Source organism: Onychostruthus taczanowskii, unplaced genomic scaffold, assembly GCF_017590055.1.
Source record: "Onychostruthus taczanowskii isolate IOZ18803 unplaced genomic scaffold, ASM1759005v1 scaffold2, whole genome shotgun sequence".
Lineage (NCBI taxonomy): Eukaryota > Metazoa > Chordata > Aves > Passeriformes > Passeridae > Onychostruthus > Onychostruthus taczanowskii.
The window spans coordinates 8896612-8916981 of NW_024499239.1; the positions used below are offsets into that span (position 1 = coordinate 8896612).

At 35.4% G+C, this 20370-nt stretch overlaps 1 protein-coding gene across 1 annotated transcript in view; it reads left to right on the top strand.

Moving 5' to 3' along the window:
* ARAP2 (ArfGAP with RhoGAP domain, ankyrin repeat and PH domain 2) overlaps positions 1-9214 on the top strand; it is a 105546-nt gene extending 96332 nt beyond the window's left edge. Inside the window, exons 29-32 of the mRNA XM_041402880.1 lie at positions 159-194; positions 680-743; positions 5369-5500; positions 8864-9214. Coding sequence (XP_041258814.1) covers positions 159-194; positions 680-743; positions 5369-5500; positions 8864-9214 — 583 coding nt within the window. The remainder of the gene's footprint in view (positions 1-158; positions 195-679; positions 744-5368; positions 5501-8863) is intronic.
* Positions 9215-20370: the final 11156 nt, after the last annotated feature.

Consider the following 20370-nt stretch of genomic DNA (forward strand, 5'->3'; position numbering starts at 1 on the left):
CCACAACTTTATTCTGGATTTGCAGTACACATTTAGACTTCACAGTTTTATTTTTTTTTTTCAAATTATAAGGACTATGTAAAGGTAATTAATCTCTGCAGTTTGAGGAATATGTCCTTGTTTGTGGAACTAATTTTTGAATATCTTACTTCTTTCAGCTGGGGACTTGCAGTATTTTCTGAAAAACACCAGTGGTAGGTAAACATGAAACGCACACTTGGTTTAACTTCACTGTCTAATATTTGTTGAAATATTCAATTGCAAAGTAAGAGTGTTTGAAAACTAATGGGCATTATTTTGCTTTCAGGTTGAATTTTATTTTTGTTTTTTTTTAAGTAAAGAAACTTTCTTAATTGATATGTTCAGTTCATCTTTTGGGTTTAGGTGTCTGGCTTCCTTATATGACCAGAGAGCAAATAATAGTTATAAAGTTAGAATGATAGATTTTAATCCTGTGCGCATTCTTAAAATGAAGCACAGACATTTCTTCAAAGTAGGTAAAGTGATAATTCGAAGTATTTATATATGCCTATTTTTTCTGTGAGTGTTAATAATAAATATAGATAGCAGGAATGAATTTAAGCACTATTTGATGTAGTTTGGAAGCTTATTATTTAATATGTGTGGCTGTAACAGGCCTCTCCATTGTTTTTAATATTAATTATGCATTGTGTTCTAGGTATATGTGTTGTGATGGACAAGATGTGCAGATGGAGTGGATGATCAGCATTTTTATGGCACAGGTACTAATCTGATCAGAAAATGTAATTTAGTCTGCTGTTATAACAATCCCATTAAATATGTATGTGTTATATATAAGGTTCAGTGCCAAAGTTTCTGAAAAGTTTCTAATAAAAGTGCCGAAAGATGTGTCTTAGTCCACGAAGACTATGACTGCTCTGAGAGTGTGTGAGAACATTAGATTCTGACATCATCTCCCCATCCCACCCCAAGCTTGTGTTACAAGCTTGTGTTGTAGACAAGCTTGGTAAAGAAGGACCATTATTTCCTTTCTAGAAAGCTCTTGTCGGTTAAATTTTGGCCATTGACCTAAAAAGTGTGTCTGTGTGCCACAATACCCAAGTGCTATTTCTTTGCTCACTAGTTTGGATGCTGCTAAAGTAGTCATGAAAGAAGGGTTTAATGTTTAAAAGCATAGTGGTGTGAACTAGCCCAGTTGAAGAGCTGTGCCAATATGGCTTTATTTCTCTGCTATCCAGGCTTGTTTCATTAAGACTGACAATTCATTGTGTTGGGTAGGCTTTATCCTAAATTAAGTACTCTTCTGCTTGCTACAAGATTGTAAGGAGGATATAGGTTTGAGTGACATACAACACATCCTTGGAAATGGAGTTTAATGTTTGCATTGGAGAAGTGGAAGTAAGCGAGGTGGGAAGAATTTACCCTGACAGGAGACTGGAACGCAGTTTAAGGTTTTAACAGGATTTTGTGTCTGTGTCAGATTTTTCTTTTTCCCATGATGTTCAAGGAGCTTTGCAGGATATCACTGTGAATAAACATTGCTAGATTTATGATTACCTAGGAGCTTTGTGTTGCATAAAGTAGGCTGAGCACAAGACTGTTGAAATACAGACTTAGCAACTTTCTAAAACAGAATCTGACTTTCATAGATAGTAGTGCTAGAAGTATAATGCATGCCTTGAAAGTAAGACTTCCAAATTCTTGTGTTATTGAGCTCCCTTAACTGAAATGACAGTTGTTGTTTCTATGGAAACAGCTGGCATACATCTCTTGAGCAGTGTCACAGCAAATAGGCTCAGAGGTTATTGATATAGGAAACTTAGAAGTAACTCATGCAAGGCTGGTAACTGTTGAAGTCCTTTTGACACAAAATCACAATGAAGGACAGTCTTAGGATTCTGCTCAGGCAGATGTACAAAGTTCCTTTGACAATATAGATAAAAAACTAGGAGATAATGCTTAATGTCCAGGATAATTTTTCCTAACAGAAAAAAAAAAAAAATTCATGTCACGTACATTAAAAAAAAAAATGCTATGAATTGATGCTGTTATTTTTAAAATTTTATTCCAAAAGAATAAAGTGAATTTTGAATGAACAGTGCACTGAATTAGCAGTACTCTGTTGGAAGGGTTTTTTGGTTTGGCTTGATTTTTTGTGGGAATTGTTGATTTTTTTTTTTAACTGGTGTTCTGGACATCAGTAAAGTTGTCAGTCTATAGACTACATGAGAAATGATGTGGTAATGATGCAGATTTAATGTATTGTTCTAATTGCAATCTTCTACTTTGTTACAGAGAAAATCTCCTTAAGAATGCAATGCCTCATATTGATAAATTTTGCTGTAAGATCTCTAAAAAGCAGCAGATGATTATTACCACATTATCCAATTTCTAAGCCAGAAAACTGTAAATATCAACTGAGATTATTTCTAGTTAGAATTTTCAAGTTGAGACCATCTTTAGGGAAGTCAGCTTGGTTTTTTACTGTGTATGTTGTCACTGTATTTGAACACGTGTTAGAGTGATTGCAGGCAGCACATCTTCTTTGTGAGTGGAATTACTTAGATTGGAAATTGAAAAATATTGTAAAATTGGTTTTGAAGTGTTAAGACATTGACATTTAATGATCTTGTGCAATTAAGAGTGACATAAACCAATAGTACTGCGTTCCTCAGTGCTTGAGCAGACTCAAGTTTTATTAGTAATTAATATCAGTAAGATAGTACTATTACTGTTTTTTTTTGGTGGTATCTGATAATGTTTATTCCTGTAGTATAAATAGTGCAGAGTATATAAATGGCAAAGTGTAGGTACCAGTGTAATCTAGGTATAAGAGTACTTTGATACAGGCAATCAAGTTAACCCAGAGATTAATAATCTTCCATTTCAAGCTGGTACATACTAAGTGTTTGAAGTAGAACCAATGTTCCTTTCAGTTCTATGCAAAACCATCCTGAAAAGCATGAGGCTTGAATTCTATAATAGTTCTGTACAAAATCTCTTAAGAGCATGCATAGCATACAGTTGGAAGTAATTAATTGGTATGAAGATGGATACAATAGTTTTCTTCCTGTTTCCTTGCCTTTGATCAGTTGGAGGCACATTATACTACCATGAGGTGTAGTTGAACAGAGGGGTCAAAACTATGAATAAATACATTTTTTATGTGGCCTAATATGTTGCTAGTATTTCTGATACACTTTCTCAGTTCTATTTTAAGAAATGTTACAGGCACAAAAGGGAAATCAGACTGCTTAGCTGACAGGGATGGTTTCCTTAGGCTTGCTGGGAATTAAGGCAGACAGTTTTCTTCAGAAGCTGATTAAAGTTTCTCCATCACTTTCTGGATTGTGTTTGTTTGTTGTATCTTGATCCACAATAAACTGATTTTGGTTGGCAAGAGCTGTTCTTTCAGATAATGTCTCATTTCATTGGAAAAAAATGTTCTAAATGGAGAGAACTCTTCACTGGAGAGAACTCTTATCACAGACTTTTGCATCACTTTTGTCACACGATGTGTGAGAATTTTTTACTCCATCAATATATGAGTCTATAAAATACTTTTTCTAAATTTAGAACAAAGGTTTTCAATTTCTAGTCAGCCATCATGAATCAATACTCACTGATTCTGATGTGTTTTAATGGTAATGCTCTTTTTACTTCCATGTCTAAGTATGATCATAGCTCCACAACTGTTTTTTTTTTACATACAGTCTTCAAGAGACTTGCTTTAGTGGGTTTGCAGTCCTGGCTTGCCAGTTTCCTTCAGAGTTTTGCTGAGTTAGCTGTAGGCCTTGGACATTCTCTTGGATTCACAGAATCTCATGTTGCTGATTTTTCAGTAAAATAGTCTTGAAATACCTTGTCCTTAAATCTGCCTTTCTGGTTTTTATTAGCATTACTTGATGACTGTGATTTGAGCACTCATGTGCTCAAATTTTAAATGTTCAGTAAGTAATTTATGGTTTTTTACTTCCCTTCTCTTCCCAGTCTTGTTTTTCACTCAAAGTAAAACTTCACATTGTTTTTCACTCAAAGTAAAACTTCACATTTTCTCCCAAAACTGACCTATTTCAGTTGATCTAAAGCAAAGACTACTATTGAAACCTGACCAGATTTGCATATTTGTAGATTGTGTTTTAGATAACACATGTTGTTATCATACGTTAAAGAATTATTTTCTCTAAATTATTAATACAAATTTTAGCAGAATCAGTTAGTTTGGAAAGAACCTTTGAGATCATTGAGTCAAAGCTATGACATAACACCACCTTGTCAACCAGACCATGGCACTGAGTGACACACATAGTCTTTTCTTAAACACCTCCAGGCATGCTGACTGAAGTGATTAGACATTCCAATGTCTAATCACCCTTTTTGGGAAGAAACTCTTCCTAATATCTAACCTAAACCTCCCCTGGTGCAGTGTAAGGCTATTTCCTCTCACCCTGTCGCTGGCCGCCTGGGAGAAGCAGCCCATCCCCAGCTGGCTAGAGCCTGCTTTCAGGCAATTGTAGAGCCCGGTCAGTTCCCCCTGAGCCTCCTTTTCTCCAGGCTGAACACCCTCAGCTCCCTCAGCTGCCCCCCACAAGCCTTGTGCTCCAGACCCTTGCTCAGTTCCATTGCTGTTCTCTGACACGCTCCAGCCCCTCAGTGTCTCTTGCAGTGAGGGGCCCAGGACTGGACCCAGGGTTTGAGGTGTTGCCTCACCAGTGCCAGGTACAAGGGAGCAATCACTGCCCTGCTCCTGCTGGCCACACTATTTCTGACACAGGCCAGGATGCCGCTGGCCTTCTTGGCCACCTGGGCACACCCTGGCTCATGTTCAGCAGCTGTGGACCAGCAGTCCCAGGTCCTTTTCCACTGGGCCACATTCCAGCCACTCTGCCCCAGCCTGTAGCACTGCCTGGGGTTATTGTGGCCCAAGTGTTGTACCCTGCACTTGGGTCTTGAACTTCAACAAGAAACACGTTTTGAAACGCTTGAGGTAATTGAGGTAATTTTATCTTACTTCAGAAACTTTTGTTGGGACTCATGAAAGCATGCTTCTGTGGAATTTTGAAATTGTGAAAGAAGTCAATATGTATGACATATTTGATGATATTTTCTATTTTTTTCAGGATAATGAGAATAATATTAAGGAAGGAAGATATTTGATATGTGATAATTATATAGAGACATTTTGGTTCTTTTCACTCAACCTTGTGCAGAACTTATGAATTATTAACAAAATTTTAAGCATCATAGTATTTTTCCCTTTCTCCCACAATAGAAGGGCATGGTGTTGTGCAGTATATAGCTTTTTCCAAGGGAGTTTTGCATACCAAAGAATCTTATATATTTATGAAATTGTACTTGGAAAATAAGGAATAATTTCTTTCTTCAGCATGCAGATATATGGCCACCTGCTGGGAAAGCAAGAAAACAATCCATAACTAAAAGTCCAAAGATCAGAGGCTTACCGCTAATTCCCATTCATCAGGAGAAGAACACTTGTAAAATTAGAGAGAATACAGAGGTAAGCGGGGTTTAAACTTGATGTAGAACTTTTACCCACAACTCTGTAATAAGTAGTCCTGTAATAGTGAACACCCTCGAGCTAGATAAATATGGAATAAGGATGCTCTCATTATCAATGCCTCTTCCCATATTTTGTCATTAAAGGAACATTTAGGACAAATTAATGTAAAACAGCTATTGTAGTCTCAAGTTGCATAACCTCTCTGGCTGTTCAGTAAATTACAATGGACTTTTATTTGTGCTTGTTTTTTATTTTTGAATATAGATTGTTCATTAGGAGTAAATAAGACTTTTAGCTGGAAATACTATGCAGATAATTACAGTATGGGTTTTATTTTTAATAAGAGCCTTGAACACTGTCCTGCATTCATATCTTACAATTTTTTTTCTTCTGTCTAAAATAACTGCGCAGTTTTAGTTGTGTACTCTGTGAATGTAACAGAAAAGCACAGATGGAACTAAGGTTGATACATTTAAGTTGTGCTATTATTAGTCTTAAAGAAGAATGAGAGCGTTTAGTTACAACTCTTTGAATAGACTGAGCTTTGTTACTGCATTTTGTGCACTAGTGATATATCTGAACCATATCATATTAGCTTGAGATTACTCTCTGGTATCCCCATAGAGATACTGATGCCTGTGGAGAGAACTTACTTGGCTTAATTACAGCTGAGATGAAGCAGTGGAGGACTGTTCTACTTGGAAATAGTAGTGGTAACTAGCCTGACTGCAGCAGTGAATAACTGTTGAAACAACAGCTTGGTCCTTTGACTGCAGCAGTATCATTTCATGCACATTTTAAAATATTTTGAAAGCAGAGGTTAATATGGGATGTGTTATCGTCACTAACAGAGGCGGTGGTTCAGGTACAGAATGGTAAAGTTGGCTTTTGCCATTGTAAACCAAAAGCAAAAGGCAGGCACAGTGCTTTATGTAAAATACAGCTCTGTCTTGTGTTACACTTTCTTCCAGAAAGAATTTCTGCTATGCCTAACTACAAGAGTACAAAACCATGTTACAATATAAGTATTTTGTAATTTGTTTACAAATTTTTGTATTTTGTTTAATTTGTCCTTTTTAACCTTTTCTCAAAAAGTATTTTTGAAATTTTTAGCAAATTCTTTCTGATGCTTGTATTTTCAAACTTGTTTGAAAGTAATCAGGTCTTGTCAGTCAAAAAACTTCATAACCCTTAGGTGTGTCTCTTACCTGTTCTTTATGCAAGTACACTTGAAACCTCTAAGTTCATTCTTTGAGATGGTTACAAATTCAAACATTCTAGGATAAAAGTTTTATTGAATTTTGAGCTTCATTCTTAAAAATCCTTAATGCCTTACAGTACTGTATGTTTGGTTTTTTTTTTGTGGATAATTAGCTTTATTAGGGAGGACTTTAATGTTTTGTGAACTGCAGCTTTGATTTCGATGGTTTTTATGAAAAAGGTATTTGCATACTTTTTTTAATGAAAAAGGTATTTGCATACTTTAGGTTAACACAATACATAATGAGAAATAGACCCTAATGCTTTTTTTTTTTTTTTTTTACATGGAAAGCTAAAACTGGAATGAACAGTAAAACAGTGGTAGAAAGTATATATATGATATGATTTATTAAGAAGAAATATCCCAGTTTATTAATACCCCAGAAGAACCCCAGTATATTAAGAATATACCTCAGTGGAGTTAGTTAAAAACAATATGTACCATTCGGAGACCATGCCTTCAGTCTTTCCATGAATTTGAGTACTGTTCCAACATGCAAGAATATCTCAGTTTTAAAGCACTAGAAAGTAATAACAGGAACAAACATTTTCTGAAATATGCTGGTTATGGAAAATGGACATCTATTTACAGATCAATGTGTAAACTTGCAGTAGAAATGTCATCAATGTATACAGGCAAGAAAAGAGACTGAAAGTTTTCCAAACAGTGAAAAAAGTGATATCTTTTTGAGAGAAAGATGACTGGGGGTGGGGGGGAGAAAAACCCAAATCACCATAAGTTAAAGATACTCAGAAACTGAGTTTAATTTTTTTTGCTAAAATGTCTATATTGAATGTCTGATTTTTCCTAAAAAAAATTGTTGGAAGCAGTTTTATTGTATTTTAGCAAGATAAATGTGTAATACTAAAAGTTTGAAAAGCTCAATAACTAAGAATCCTAATAACAAATAGAACCAAAACATTTTGGTTATTTCTACACCACTTATTGCACATGTGGGTAGTGCATTTGAAATATGCATATTTCTCATATAGAATTATTTAACTGAAATAGAAATATATTGCTGTGTATCTGCAGTAAGTACTTGATTTTATTTCAAAATACAAGAAGGCTGAGGAAAGAGGAAAATATTTTCTTTCAAGCATGATCAAATAACATACTGACTTACAATAGGTCATACAAGAAAGGCCCAAACTATTCTATAATTCTTTGTATCTAAACTAGCTCCTCCCTAATGTTTGAGTAGTTTTTAACGTTTGTTTTAACATATAGGAGGTATTAAGATTCCAAGGAACAAGTTGCTCATACGCTGTGGATGAGTAACTCTGTAAAAAATGCAGTCAAACTGAACAAGTTCCACACAGGAAATACAAAAAGACCCAAAGTCTCCCTCGGCTTTCTCCACCTTCTGGTTGTCAAGAAAGATGGCACACATGAAGAAAGTATTCCAGAACCTAATTTTCCTTTAGAACTACCAGGGTTTTCCACAAAAGGAATGTTCTACCTACTGCTGCACCACCTGAGTAGCCAGAATACAATAATGCAAATTTAGATGCAACATCTGGTTTACCTTTCATTTTCTGCAGCTTAAGAACTTGAAAACAGCCCACTAATATGCAGATTGAAAAAGAAGCCAGTCTTTATAACATATCAGTTAGTATTTAAAAGCTGCTTAAAATGCTTATGTGATTGTTTAAAATTATCTCTCCTATATTCATGTTGCTCAGTCATTACGTTATCAAAGCTGTAATATGCACAGTTGTATTAATTCCACCAAACAATTTTAGGTCTTTTAGCGTATATGGATCTGCTGTAAAATGCTAAAATTTAGTCTACTGTGGTAGAATGAAAAATCAAATTGTGGTTATATGAAAATAAACCTTCATGTCTTCATTGCCATGGTGCATGATTTATGTAAATTTCAGAAGTATCGCTAATTGAGAATTTGCTCACTAAAAAGGATTACTAAATAATAATATGACAATTGTGGTAATTTAAAACTGATTGTGCTGTCTCAGCTCTTGAGTAAAATTAATTTTTTTTCTTTAAAACTTATGTGAAACTAATGAGCAAAAATTGCAGTCTAAGCATTTTTTTAATATGTTGTGAATTAACTTAATTCTCTTTGCTTGTTTTGTAAGAATATAGAACTACAAGCTGGAAAATCAAGACTTGGTGAACATCATGATAATGAACTTCTGGAAGAAAGAAAAAACTTGAAAGAAAAAGCATCTATTGTGGCACAATGTTTGGAAAGAAAGGAGGAGAAAGGGCGAAATCATTCAAAAACACATCGAAACTTGATTTCTGAGGATGATGCAGGCTCGGGGATGACTGAATTACACCAAATACCCCATAAGACACTGAAGAAAAACAAAAACAAAACAAACAAAACTACTTTGGAACTAGATAGTAAATTGCCATCAGATGTGATTCAGGAACTAAATACAGTGCTGCAGAAGAACAGAGCACTTCATGAAACCTCCAGCTGATTTCCTGAACCTGAAGTGTAACACTTACATGTATATTGTTGTGTTATTATGTATATTTGTATATGTTATATATATATATATCTGTGTTTTCTGTTCAAAAGTAGTCTGTTTTGATGTGTCTAGTTTGTACAGTGCAGAGGAAATAAGGAAATACAATTTGTTTATATGCACCTATTGATTTTGTATATGTGTGTACCCCATGTTATAATTTACGACTGAATTGGGAGAACTGATTTTGTAAAACTCCTGAAGTTTGGAAGTTTTTCTGTGCAGTGCAAGGTCATCAGGGTTTTGACTATTTTGTTGTAGTTTGTTTCAGATTTTGTTTGATACAAACATTGTAAGGACTGTCAAAAGCTTTTGCTGTTTGTACTCTGTACCACCTTGTAAATACAAGGTATTTTTAAAACACAAGGTATTTTTAAAACACAAGGTATTTTTAAAACACAAGATATACTCTGAAATTCATGCTATTGGCCTGCAATATTTTAAATTGTCTAACACTATAAAAATTTTTAACATCTGATTTGAAATTGATTTTTTGTTGTTTTTGTTGTTTTGGGTTTTTTTTAGTTTGTGGTTTTGCTTTTAAGGAGAAATTAATATTTTCTTCCATAGAATTGTTCTCTGACAAGGCATCATGTGAAGGAATCAAAAGGGAGAGAAATGTAGTACATGAGACAATGTATTAATTCTTGTATCTTCAAACTGTGTCTCTAAGGGTGTACATCTGATTTTTACACCTAAGTAATGAGACTATTGAGGGGGACAAAAAAAAGTCTTCAAAGCAGTGTCTAATGGGTATGTCTAATGGTATGGGTATGAAGAATAGCACTGTCTCAGTGGGCTGATTCTAAACAGGCCTTGCTTAGCTCAGGGTGACAAAGGCAGGCTTTTCTATTACTCTTTGGATAGAGCTTGCTTGGTGCTAACAAAGTTGCTGACCTTCCATAAATATTTAGTATTTAAATGAGAAATTGATTCCTTTAGGAAAAAATGATGCCCACACAAACAAATCAGAACGGTACCAACACACCAAGTGTTAAGAAGTGCCAAATCCTAAACGGGGGAAGAGATTTACCCCTCTTTTTACCATAAGGAAAAAGCTAATAGTATTCTGTTTGCAGGGACTAGCAAATGCTTGTCCTACAGCTGCTCTTCTGTGTGTGCGGGCTGGTCCCAGGGTTGAGAGAACAGCCTTGCTTGCTGCCTTCTCAGTATGTAGGTGGCAGTTCATGAAGATAGTGAGTAGTGCAGTATGGCTATTTTGATTTTTAGGCCCAGAGTTCCTTAAATTTAATATTCAGCAATGCTTTTCCAAACAAAACCTATTCAAGGAATGAAATTATTTGCAGTTGTTTTGTAGATTTTATCTTCACTTGGCCCTTGGGACTGCTGATTTGACGTGTTCCATAGCACCTGGATGGGCAGAAGGCACTGCAGTGCTGAGGCTGTTTTCAGGTGCTGTAGATGCTGTCTGGTTAAGCAGCAGGACCAACAGACCTGAGCTCCCATGAGCTCACAAGGCACTTTGCTTCAAGGGAGGCATTAACAAGAGCATCTGCTCGTTTTTGCTGCTGTCCCTTTTGTGGTCTGACTAGTCATGCTGCCACAGATTTTCACCAGCCTTTTAAGAACTTACTGATGCCTTTAGTGTTTGATTGGAATTGGCCAGATCTCTTAGAGCAGGAGGGAGGAAGCACAGAAGTGGTATGCTCACTTACTCCCTCTTCTATTTTTGGTACTCACAGGTGCCCTAACATTTCTCACATCATTTGCTTCTATTCTTGATGACATTGAGCAGCTTAATTGGAAAAATAATTTGTTTGATTGAAGAAATTAGACAAGTGACTCAAATAATGTATCTGGCAACTCTGCTAGAAAGAACAGAGAAAATGAGATCAAACTCAAATATTTTATAGTAGTATTTATTACTCTGGAATATACTGACAAAGCAAGTCTAGTCTTTAAGACTTTGCACCTACCTTATTTGACCAATTGTTATCTGAAATGAGTTTGTAGATTTTAATTTTCCCAGTGCACCATTGACTGTTTTGCTGCCTTCACTTTGTAATTGAGCCTCTTCTAATCATTGAGGCTCTGTCTCAAGGAAGCATATCAGCCTGAACTCAAATTTTACTCATTAAAGCTGGTGCTTAATGTTAATAAACACATTCTTAAATGCTGATTTGAGCTGGGCACTAATGCCAGCAGGAGAAATTGCTTTATTTTCTGTCAGGCTGGACTTGAATGTACTATTTACATTTGTACTTTTATTTGCAGCTATTTCTCAGTGTTGAGTTATGGTTCTTATATTGTTTATCTTTTTATTGGGACCTTAAGAATGGCATTCACTTCACTGCTGAAATGATGCTTCATGCATCATTTAAGCCACTACACTAATGGAATAAATGGAGCAGTGGAAGGGTTTTGTGCATTGGAGTGAATATATCCGTGAAGAAAATGGTTTGTGTATTTTTATTGGTTCTAAGGACTACATAAACATTTGTTCTATTTCAAAACCATGTCACAGGTAAAATATCTGTATAACTTCTGCTAACAGGCCATAAAAATCAAGAAGATATTTAATAAAATGTGTTTAAATTTGCTGTTGTATGTATTCATACACAAAAACACATTTATGTGCACATTCACAGAGGCACACTGAATGATGACAGTGTTAACACAAGTAAAGTTTATTTGGGGAAGTAGAAATTTAATTTGCAATTAATTATTTTAAATAGGTATCAAAGTTTTGAACAAAACATCTGACACATTATTGTTGCACTACATGTTTCAGACTGATCTAAGACCTGCAGAATAAATGGGGTTTGTTGCAATATCTTAATGGCTGCTGATCTTTTGTTGTTCCTGTGCCATGTTGAGGACTGCTAAAGTGTAATTTTTAGAGAATTGTAATTGAATAAATGCTATTTCTCAGAACTAGGTGATGGATTTTTTTTTAAACAGTAAGTATGTTAAAAAAGAAAAATAATCTGTGTCTGCCCATATGAAAGCTGTTGAATAACCTGGTAAGAGCTTACTTTCTCATCTGTAAAATGAAATGGGAGACTGGTATTTTGTGTATGGGCCTATAACAGTTCGAAGACTAAGATTAATATCTTAATAAATCTTAATAAATCTCATGTTCATCATTGCCTTGTTAAACTTCTACAATCATGATAGGTAGGTGTAAAGTTGACATGTAACCATTGTTTTTGTTGTTAACATAATGCCTGGTTTCTGTTTGTGTGTGGGGTTTTTTTCACATTTGTTAGGATGGGTGAGGGAAGCAAGTGAAAACCCAAGAAGAAATACGAGCTAGATTCTTAATTATCTTTTTCTTTACTTGAGCTGGATATTGCTGCCATTTTAGAATTTTTCTTCAAAACAGATCTCTTTCGGAGGTATTATTTTGGGATGCAAGTTCAAAAGAGCACTTTGACTAATAGGTTTTGCGCCTCAGCAGATACTTTCTTTGTGTGAGGTTGATTTCACCAGCTGGGATCTAGAGAGTGTGTTCATGTAGACCTTGCCTTTACTTTGTTACTGGGGTTGAGATGCAATTTTTACATTAAAAGGTTTTGCAAATGTTATCTGAGAATCTGTCCAGTGGAGAAAGGATATCCCCAAAGATTTCTTCAGTTAATGGGGAAAGCTTGGCCATATCATTGATTTTTGTTTCTTCCTTGGGAAGAGCTCTGGGCTGTTCTGCCTAAGGCAAGTTGTTAGGATGCCTTCAGCTCTGTCTGCCAGAGGCACCCCTGGGGTGCCTTTTGCTGTCATGTATTGGGATAGTTTTAGACTGCTCTGGAGATTCAGGGTTTATCTGAGAGTAAAAGTACAGGAATTTTATCTCACTGCTATGATTTTTCTCTCCCCTGATACAGCGCTGGCACAGTTTGTGTTCCTGTGAGTGCTGCCAGGTTTCCACCATCTCCACAGCTCAAATTCCAGATTAAGAAGTTTAAGAAAAAATTTACATGCTCTGATGGGGCCGTGGTTGGTACCTGCAGGAGTGAGGAAGTAAGGGGTGCATGGCTATGACACTTTGTTATAGGCCTACCCTGTTATGTCATCTCTCTGATTTTTATATCCTGTTTTCCAGTGCAGTCTGTTTCACTATCAGACTTTGCTTGAATTTGAGCTAGAACTGCTTCAGTTCTGCTTGAGTCCAAATGGAAACTGAAAAAAAAAAAAAGGAAAAAAAAAAAGTACTGACTTGAGTCCCTGTTTGGAGCATAGAATGATCTAAAAATTATTTTGATTTGGGCTACTTAAGAGAAATTTGTGGATTCAGTAAGTTACATTGGGAAAGCTAAACTGTATAGAAACAGACTACCTTGATAGACGGATTGAGTGTGTTCCAAGTTGAATTGTTTGGAAGAATATGTTGTAAAACTGAGCAAGATGTGGCAAGATTGCCTGGGAAGAATCAGGATTCTCCAATACAGTTTTCCTGCTTCTGAACCGCTGGAGAGATTGTGCTGTCAAAAAATGATGTAGTTGTCAAAGTCACTGTTTCTTGAGATAGACTGTTCTATGTAAAAAAATCACAAAATTTTATCAGTGGTTCACAGTCAGTTTGGAGATTACACTGCTTTACTTGCGGCTCCACTGAAAATGGGATCCATCTTCAGCTCAGTTAAGGGGAAAAAACACCCCTGCTATTTTAGCTCTTACCACTGCTGTAGCTTAATGGTTTAGATATTTAGTTATGTTTAGTTATTGTCTTTGCTGAAGTTTCTTTGAGATTATTCCTGTTCTGCTTTGCCACTCATTTTTCATTAGAAATTCATTATGACCTGTACTGATGAGGAAGAAGGGTGTGGATGTTAATGCCAAATAGACTACTGTATCTTCCTGCTTACCTGTACTTTCACTGCAGTTCAGAATTTTCCTTAGTCTACCTGAATTTACTTGAGCTCTGCGTCTTTTTGCTCTAGACCCCTGTTCTGCATCTTAGACTCGGATATCCTAATCTTTAAGGTATCTTATATACACACTCCCACTCTGGTCTAATGTATGGTTCAAATTCTAGCCATTTCTGGTTAGATCCCATCCCATCTGAATATTTTTTTTGCCTCTGCAGATAGTATGTGCATTATGGTCAAGACCATTATGTCAAGGTTCCCTTAAGCTTTCTTTTAAGTCCTGTTAGAGCTGTTCTCAATGCCACCACAGAGAAAGGGATTTCACTGAAGTAACAGAGAGAGAGAGATCTAGATGTTATCCAATAGGTTTGCCAAAGTTCTGTAACCCATTCCTCTGAAGATCATCTACATACTTATATTTGTATTCCCTAGCCAATCAGTAGTCAAACTAAAGCAAATGTACTCTCTTTGCTTTTTTAAATTATTTTAGTTCAGTTCCTTAATGATCCTATAATAATTGCTTGTGCCTGGTAATAACACAGTTTCTTGCAAATTATACCTTTGGCTATATAAAGTGTTTTCTTTCTGAATTTAATTAACATTGGTATGTCCAGTACTGCAGACAGTTTCAGAACTAATAGGTTGAGGTTTGCTCTGTGAATGAGTTTCATTACATTGTTTTCTCCCCATCCACATTTACAATATGTTTCATTTAGAAGCAGATAATTTCTTTGTATTTGACTATATTGGCTTTATATATCTGTTTAAATTACACCATGATTGAAATATCATTTCTTCAAATAGATTGTAACCATTAGCCTTTAGTTTATTGTGTCCAGCATTTATATTTGCTTTCAGATTGTCTCTCTTTCTCATTGTTTGCTCATTCATCCTACATATTCAGACTGTTAAAGCTCACTAGATGATAAATATTTTAAACTGCATGTAACAATTCTGTGGTCTTCCCAGGCTGTTACAAGTAGAACATTTTTCACATGAGAATCCTTACAGGCTTACCTTCCAGAGGAAATCAGGTTTCGAGAGAGGTTACAGAACTTTGATGTAGGAGGACATGTCTTTGAGTCTTGGTTAAGTCACTGAGTAGAACAAGAGTACACTTTGTCCAAAACCTGGAGATAATGGATTGGTTCCATTTCTGTCACTTCTTGATTTCATATAGTGCAGCTTGGCCAGGTAAATGAGTTTTGAAATTGTTTGCATAGGATCTGTTCTAAGAACTACAACACAGAAAACCAAATAGGAAGCATCTCTAAAATAGCAATAAATCTAACCATTAGTTGAAGAAAGTTTCTGGGTTTACTCATTAAATAGCGAATGCATTTTCACTGGTTTTTTTCCTTCCAGATTTTAGAGAAAAATTCTCACTAGCTTGAGCTTTCTATGGATTTTCAGTATTAGTAACCAAGTCTAATTTAGAAAGTTTATTTTTCAAAACATAAATCTTGATACAAAAAAGGTACTGGAGGTAATTTTTTTAAAATGACCTTGTATAAAGGTTTGCTTTCCTTTATGCTAGCTATATCATAGCAGCATTAACTTGTTTAGTTCTCTCTGAGTAGTATTTCTGGGGTAAATGCATATCTTGTGATGATTATTTATCTTTTTTTAATGTCAGCTAGGAAAATATTCAAAAGTTTTCCACCTATGACTGAATTAACAAAAAATGCCAGTTTATGTTATTTACCATTTACTCTTGGGGTTTGTAATAAGAACCTGACAGTTTACTTAAAATATTGCTATAGAGATTCAACAGCCCTGAATATGTTATTTACTTAAATCATGCAACCTTGATTGGTTATGGACAGTGATGAGAAATTAGTTACAGAAAATCTGATATTTCTGCAGTTAGCAGTTAATTTATCTCCAGCAGAGTCTCTTGCAGCCATCTCCTCTTTCTCCAGACTTGGGTTTCAAGAAAAGATACTAGCTTAGAATTCAAAATGTAAAGCCAGAAATTCATACTGAAAATTACAAAAAAATAAAACCACAAACCACCTACAACAAATAACCTTTCTCTTTAATGTGTTTGCGAAAGCATCTTTTATTGAATTATTTTTGAGAGCAATTTAACAAAACAGAGGGAGGACACCCATGCTGAAATTCAAATCAATTTTGCGGTAGATGGATGCTATTTGCCTTAGATCTTTTTCCATCAGGTGAGTTATGGTGATCAAGCAAATGTTTCTAGAGTACTTGACTTGAGGTCAGAATTTGGTGGGAATATGTTGCACCTGTGTCTTGCTGAGGACCTTAAAGGTGAATGCTGTCTACATGCTTTCATCAAATTTTATTTCAGTTATTGTAGATATCCTGAGGCAGTTTAAGGTAGTAGAATTTAGGACTTTCTATAATTTTCTTCCAGCCTGTGGACACTGTAGTTCTGTGACTTGCACTCTTGAGCCATATCAAGAACATATCTTATTAGTAAGTAGGTTTTCTTACAATTTGTGAGTTTGTTGTCACTCTGGACTTTTTGAAAGAGACTAATAAAGTCTATAGCCAAATAGTTATTTTTTTGTGGAACTAACCTAATTTCTTTTTTTGAAGTATTCTGAAATGAGCAGCCATGTTTTAAATGGACAAAGTGTTTTGTCCGGATTTTTGTCCAGATTTTCATTAACTATAACAGTGTTGAGATCTCCTTTTGAATGTTTACCCTAAATAGAACCTCCATCCTCACGGACACTGGAGGTTTGATGTGATTAGGTTCTTTTGGCTAATTAGGCATGTCATACAGCCCGATATGGGATCACTGGTAGACATAACCTGGTATGTTAGAAGGTGTGTAACCAGAAAATGTTAAATCATGCCATGTGTTACCTGTTGGTAACCTTTGTTGATGATGCTCTTGCATCACTTTGGTTTTCATACTAAAATTTTCATTACAATTAAAAAGTGATTCAAAGATATTTTACAAATCAACTAACATTATGCATTCAAGTTTTACTTTCAAGTTTTTGTTTGGGCTGGTCAAATTGTTTTCTGGTGCACTCATGCTCCTTGTTATTATGGAGAGAATCTTTATCCTGACCTGTTTTCAGCTGTTTGGAGATGAAAAATAAGTAGTAAAAATTAAAGACAGGTCTGTTGCTTCCAAAAGTACAGTATGGTGTATACTGCCTCTTTTTATAAATGTTTTCAGCTTTACCTTTTGATATTCACTTTTCTATTCCCTAATGTATCATTAGTGAGATGAACACATAAAAGTGGATCCTTCCCTCATGGCCTTACAGGACCCTATTATAAAATTGTAAACTCACTGTTCAAGTTATCTCATTGCAATTAATGAACTGTGAAAAGAAATTGCACAGTGAAAGAATGTAGCTGTATTTATGATTAGGTCTTAAACAGAAGGCCAGTTTATATGCTGCTTGGCTTGAAAAAATTACTTACTTTCTCCCACTGTATTTTTATTATCAAGATAAAATGTCTACTAGGCCAACAGGAGTAAAAATTCTGAATGCAAGCAAAATTATATAGGCTTTATTCTGAATAAAAAAAGGTCTCATGAACATTGCTATTTATATATTCCATTTTCAGACAATAACTGTAGTTTATGAAGAAGCTAGAGTTCACATCACCATCTGCTTTCCATAACAACTTTTGAAGTGATATGTAGACTCGAAACTGTTTTGTTTCCCTGAATCAGAACCTTTTGTCATGGATTTCTAGAAACAAACTGGATTTATATTTTAAAAGTTTTTTAAAATTTGTTTCACAATCATTTAACTCAACTTAATGGACAATTAACTGAACTGTGAAAAAGCTTTCCCATGAAGGCTGACGCTTCCCCCATTCAGCATGCCAGACATTTTACACAGTTGAAGAAAGAGACATGTTGCCACTTTTTTATGTTCCTTTTTAAGACCAAATGCTTTTTCTTGTGTTCCCTGATATTTGTTTCCACTTTATTTTAAGTTGTGGAGCTCCAGTTTCCAGTGGAAGAGAAGGATTTCTCATCAGTTTACTGGGTGTTGCCCTAAACATTTGCAGGTGACAGAGATGTGTTGCTTTAAAGAGGTTTCAGAATAAGTTGATCAATCAACTGGTTTGACAGCAATAAAAGTTCCCCAGGAAGCTGCATCTGCATCTTGACGAAACAATTAAGATCATCTCATTCTGATCTACAATTTGATTCAGGCCCCCAAAGGCTAATGTCCAGCACATTAGGCATGGTATAATTGAACTGTTGAGAAGCAAAATATTAATGAACTGCCTTCCCTTTGGAAGTAATCTAGGTTTCTCATTACTAGCACTGCCAGCATTCTTGTTCATAGTGTCTAATCGGCGCTTAATGACTCTCTCTTGGTGTCTCTAATTTTCCATAATTAATGTGCATGTAAAATGAATCTTGTAAATAATGTGTGCTTATATACCACATGCTGAATAATGTAAGCAAGCTATTATAGGTTGCTTATTTTTGCCCCTTGTGGTCTCTGGATCTCACAACTTTGCATTAACTTGAAGCTGTGAGGGAAAAATCTAGCAGGCATCTCACCTCATTGAAGCATAAAACCCAGAAACAATGAAAGAATTCTGCAGAGAAAAGAGATCAAGTAGGTGGTTCTTGTTTGTTTTTTGTTTGTTTTTGCACACCAAACCAGTCTAATGAATAACAGATTGCAGGATTTTCAACTGATATGTATTAGATTGTTTTACGAATATACATCTCTAAACTGATTATGTTCTTAATATCTAAATGTCTTGTAGATGTTCTTTGTGACTACTTACCAAGAGATAGGTTGTCCACACTTGTAATATCTAGTGAAATTATGAAGTACAAACTTTAAGTTTTATAGCTTGTTCAAATTATATTGAGGGAGTCTACCAAGTGGAATTTTGATTTTTCCCATTTTAAGTATGGGCTGATTTTCCAGAAAATTAAATATCAGGTTCACTAGAAAGAGATTTGATTTAGAATAGAGAATCAAAAATTTCTTTTTATTTTTTATAATCTTTTGTACCAGTCTGTACTCTGCGGTGCAGAATGCTGGCTTAGTATTATTGTATTTGATAACTGTGATTAAAGAAATAAAGATTTTCTCACTTTATTATTTTACTGCTCTTATTTTGTATTTAATCCTGCTTCCCTTGTAAGCTTTACTGGGTTTAAAGAATTTTCAGTGAGACAGGTCAGGGAGCCTCAGCCCTCACAGAAAATAGATACCATAAGTGTCATCTTTTAACAGTTATGTTTTTAATAAGCTCTTTTCCAGCTGCTGCTTATAATATAAAGTCTGTTTCATGGAAATCAAATAGAGTTTTCATTTTTTGTGATTGAAGTTAGAAAGGGCTTGCTCATCAGAATTCTGTACAAGTTCTCTTTTTTCATCTCTTCATTTATCACCTGCCCCTGGAAATTACATGAAGGTTGTATCTAGGTCCAGCAATCTGGCAGTGAGGGTGCCTTATTTGGATACATTTTTCCATACAGATTCAAATAAAAATTTGAATTTTAAAGTAGAGAAAAAAATAAATATGGATTCTGCTTAATTGGAGGAAAACTTACGGGGTCCTGACTACAACAAAGCTGTCTGTAAGTGTAAATAAATGGCAGTCCACTATTGTATGTTTAATATAAACTTGAAGAAAACGGTTGTTTAGCAGACTGGGGACACATACACTTTTGTGCTTGTACGTGTACATTTTGAATGAAAATATTTAGTCATGCACTTCTCTTTTCATCAGTTTTTTTTCTGTAATGCTAATGCCCCTTCTGCTGCTATGAGCTGCTGTGCATGTGTATATTAAATGTATTTCAAGCTGCTGTCATTGCCTTTTGGTTTAGCTGATAGCAGGTGTGCGGTTAAAACCAAGTGGATTGCATTTTCCAGGAATGCCAACCTGACCTTTGCCACTCTGGCTCCGTTTTTCCCTTTCTTCAGGCTCGCCCTGCCCATGCTTCCCAGAATTTCGGGGTAGAGGTTCCTTCAGTCCCACCGACACATTTCTAGTGTCAGATTAAATCAGGACCTCTCTGTTCTAAACAGGCTGAGAAATGGTCACACACCTCAGTTACCAAAACAATGCTGGGGACATTATGGGTGTCAAACACGAGTAATGATATTTTTTAAACAGCAGTGCAGAGATGAGAGGATGAGAGACAAGTGCCTTCACTTTCTTTTTATAGTTTCTTGAAGTTCTTCACCATAAAACCAGTCAAGAATGCAACCAATGTTTTTCATGCCACAGAGATTTTTGTTGATTTGTGCGTGACAAGGAGATAGAAAAAAAAGTTAACCATCATTAATGCAGTAGTGA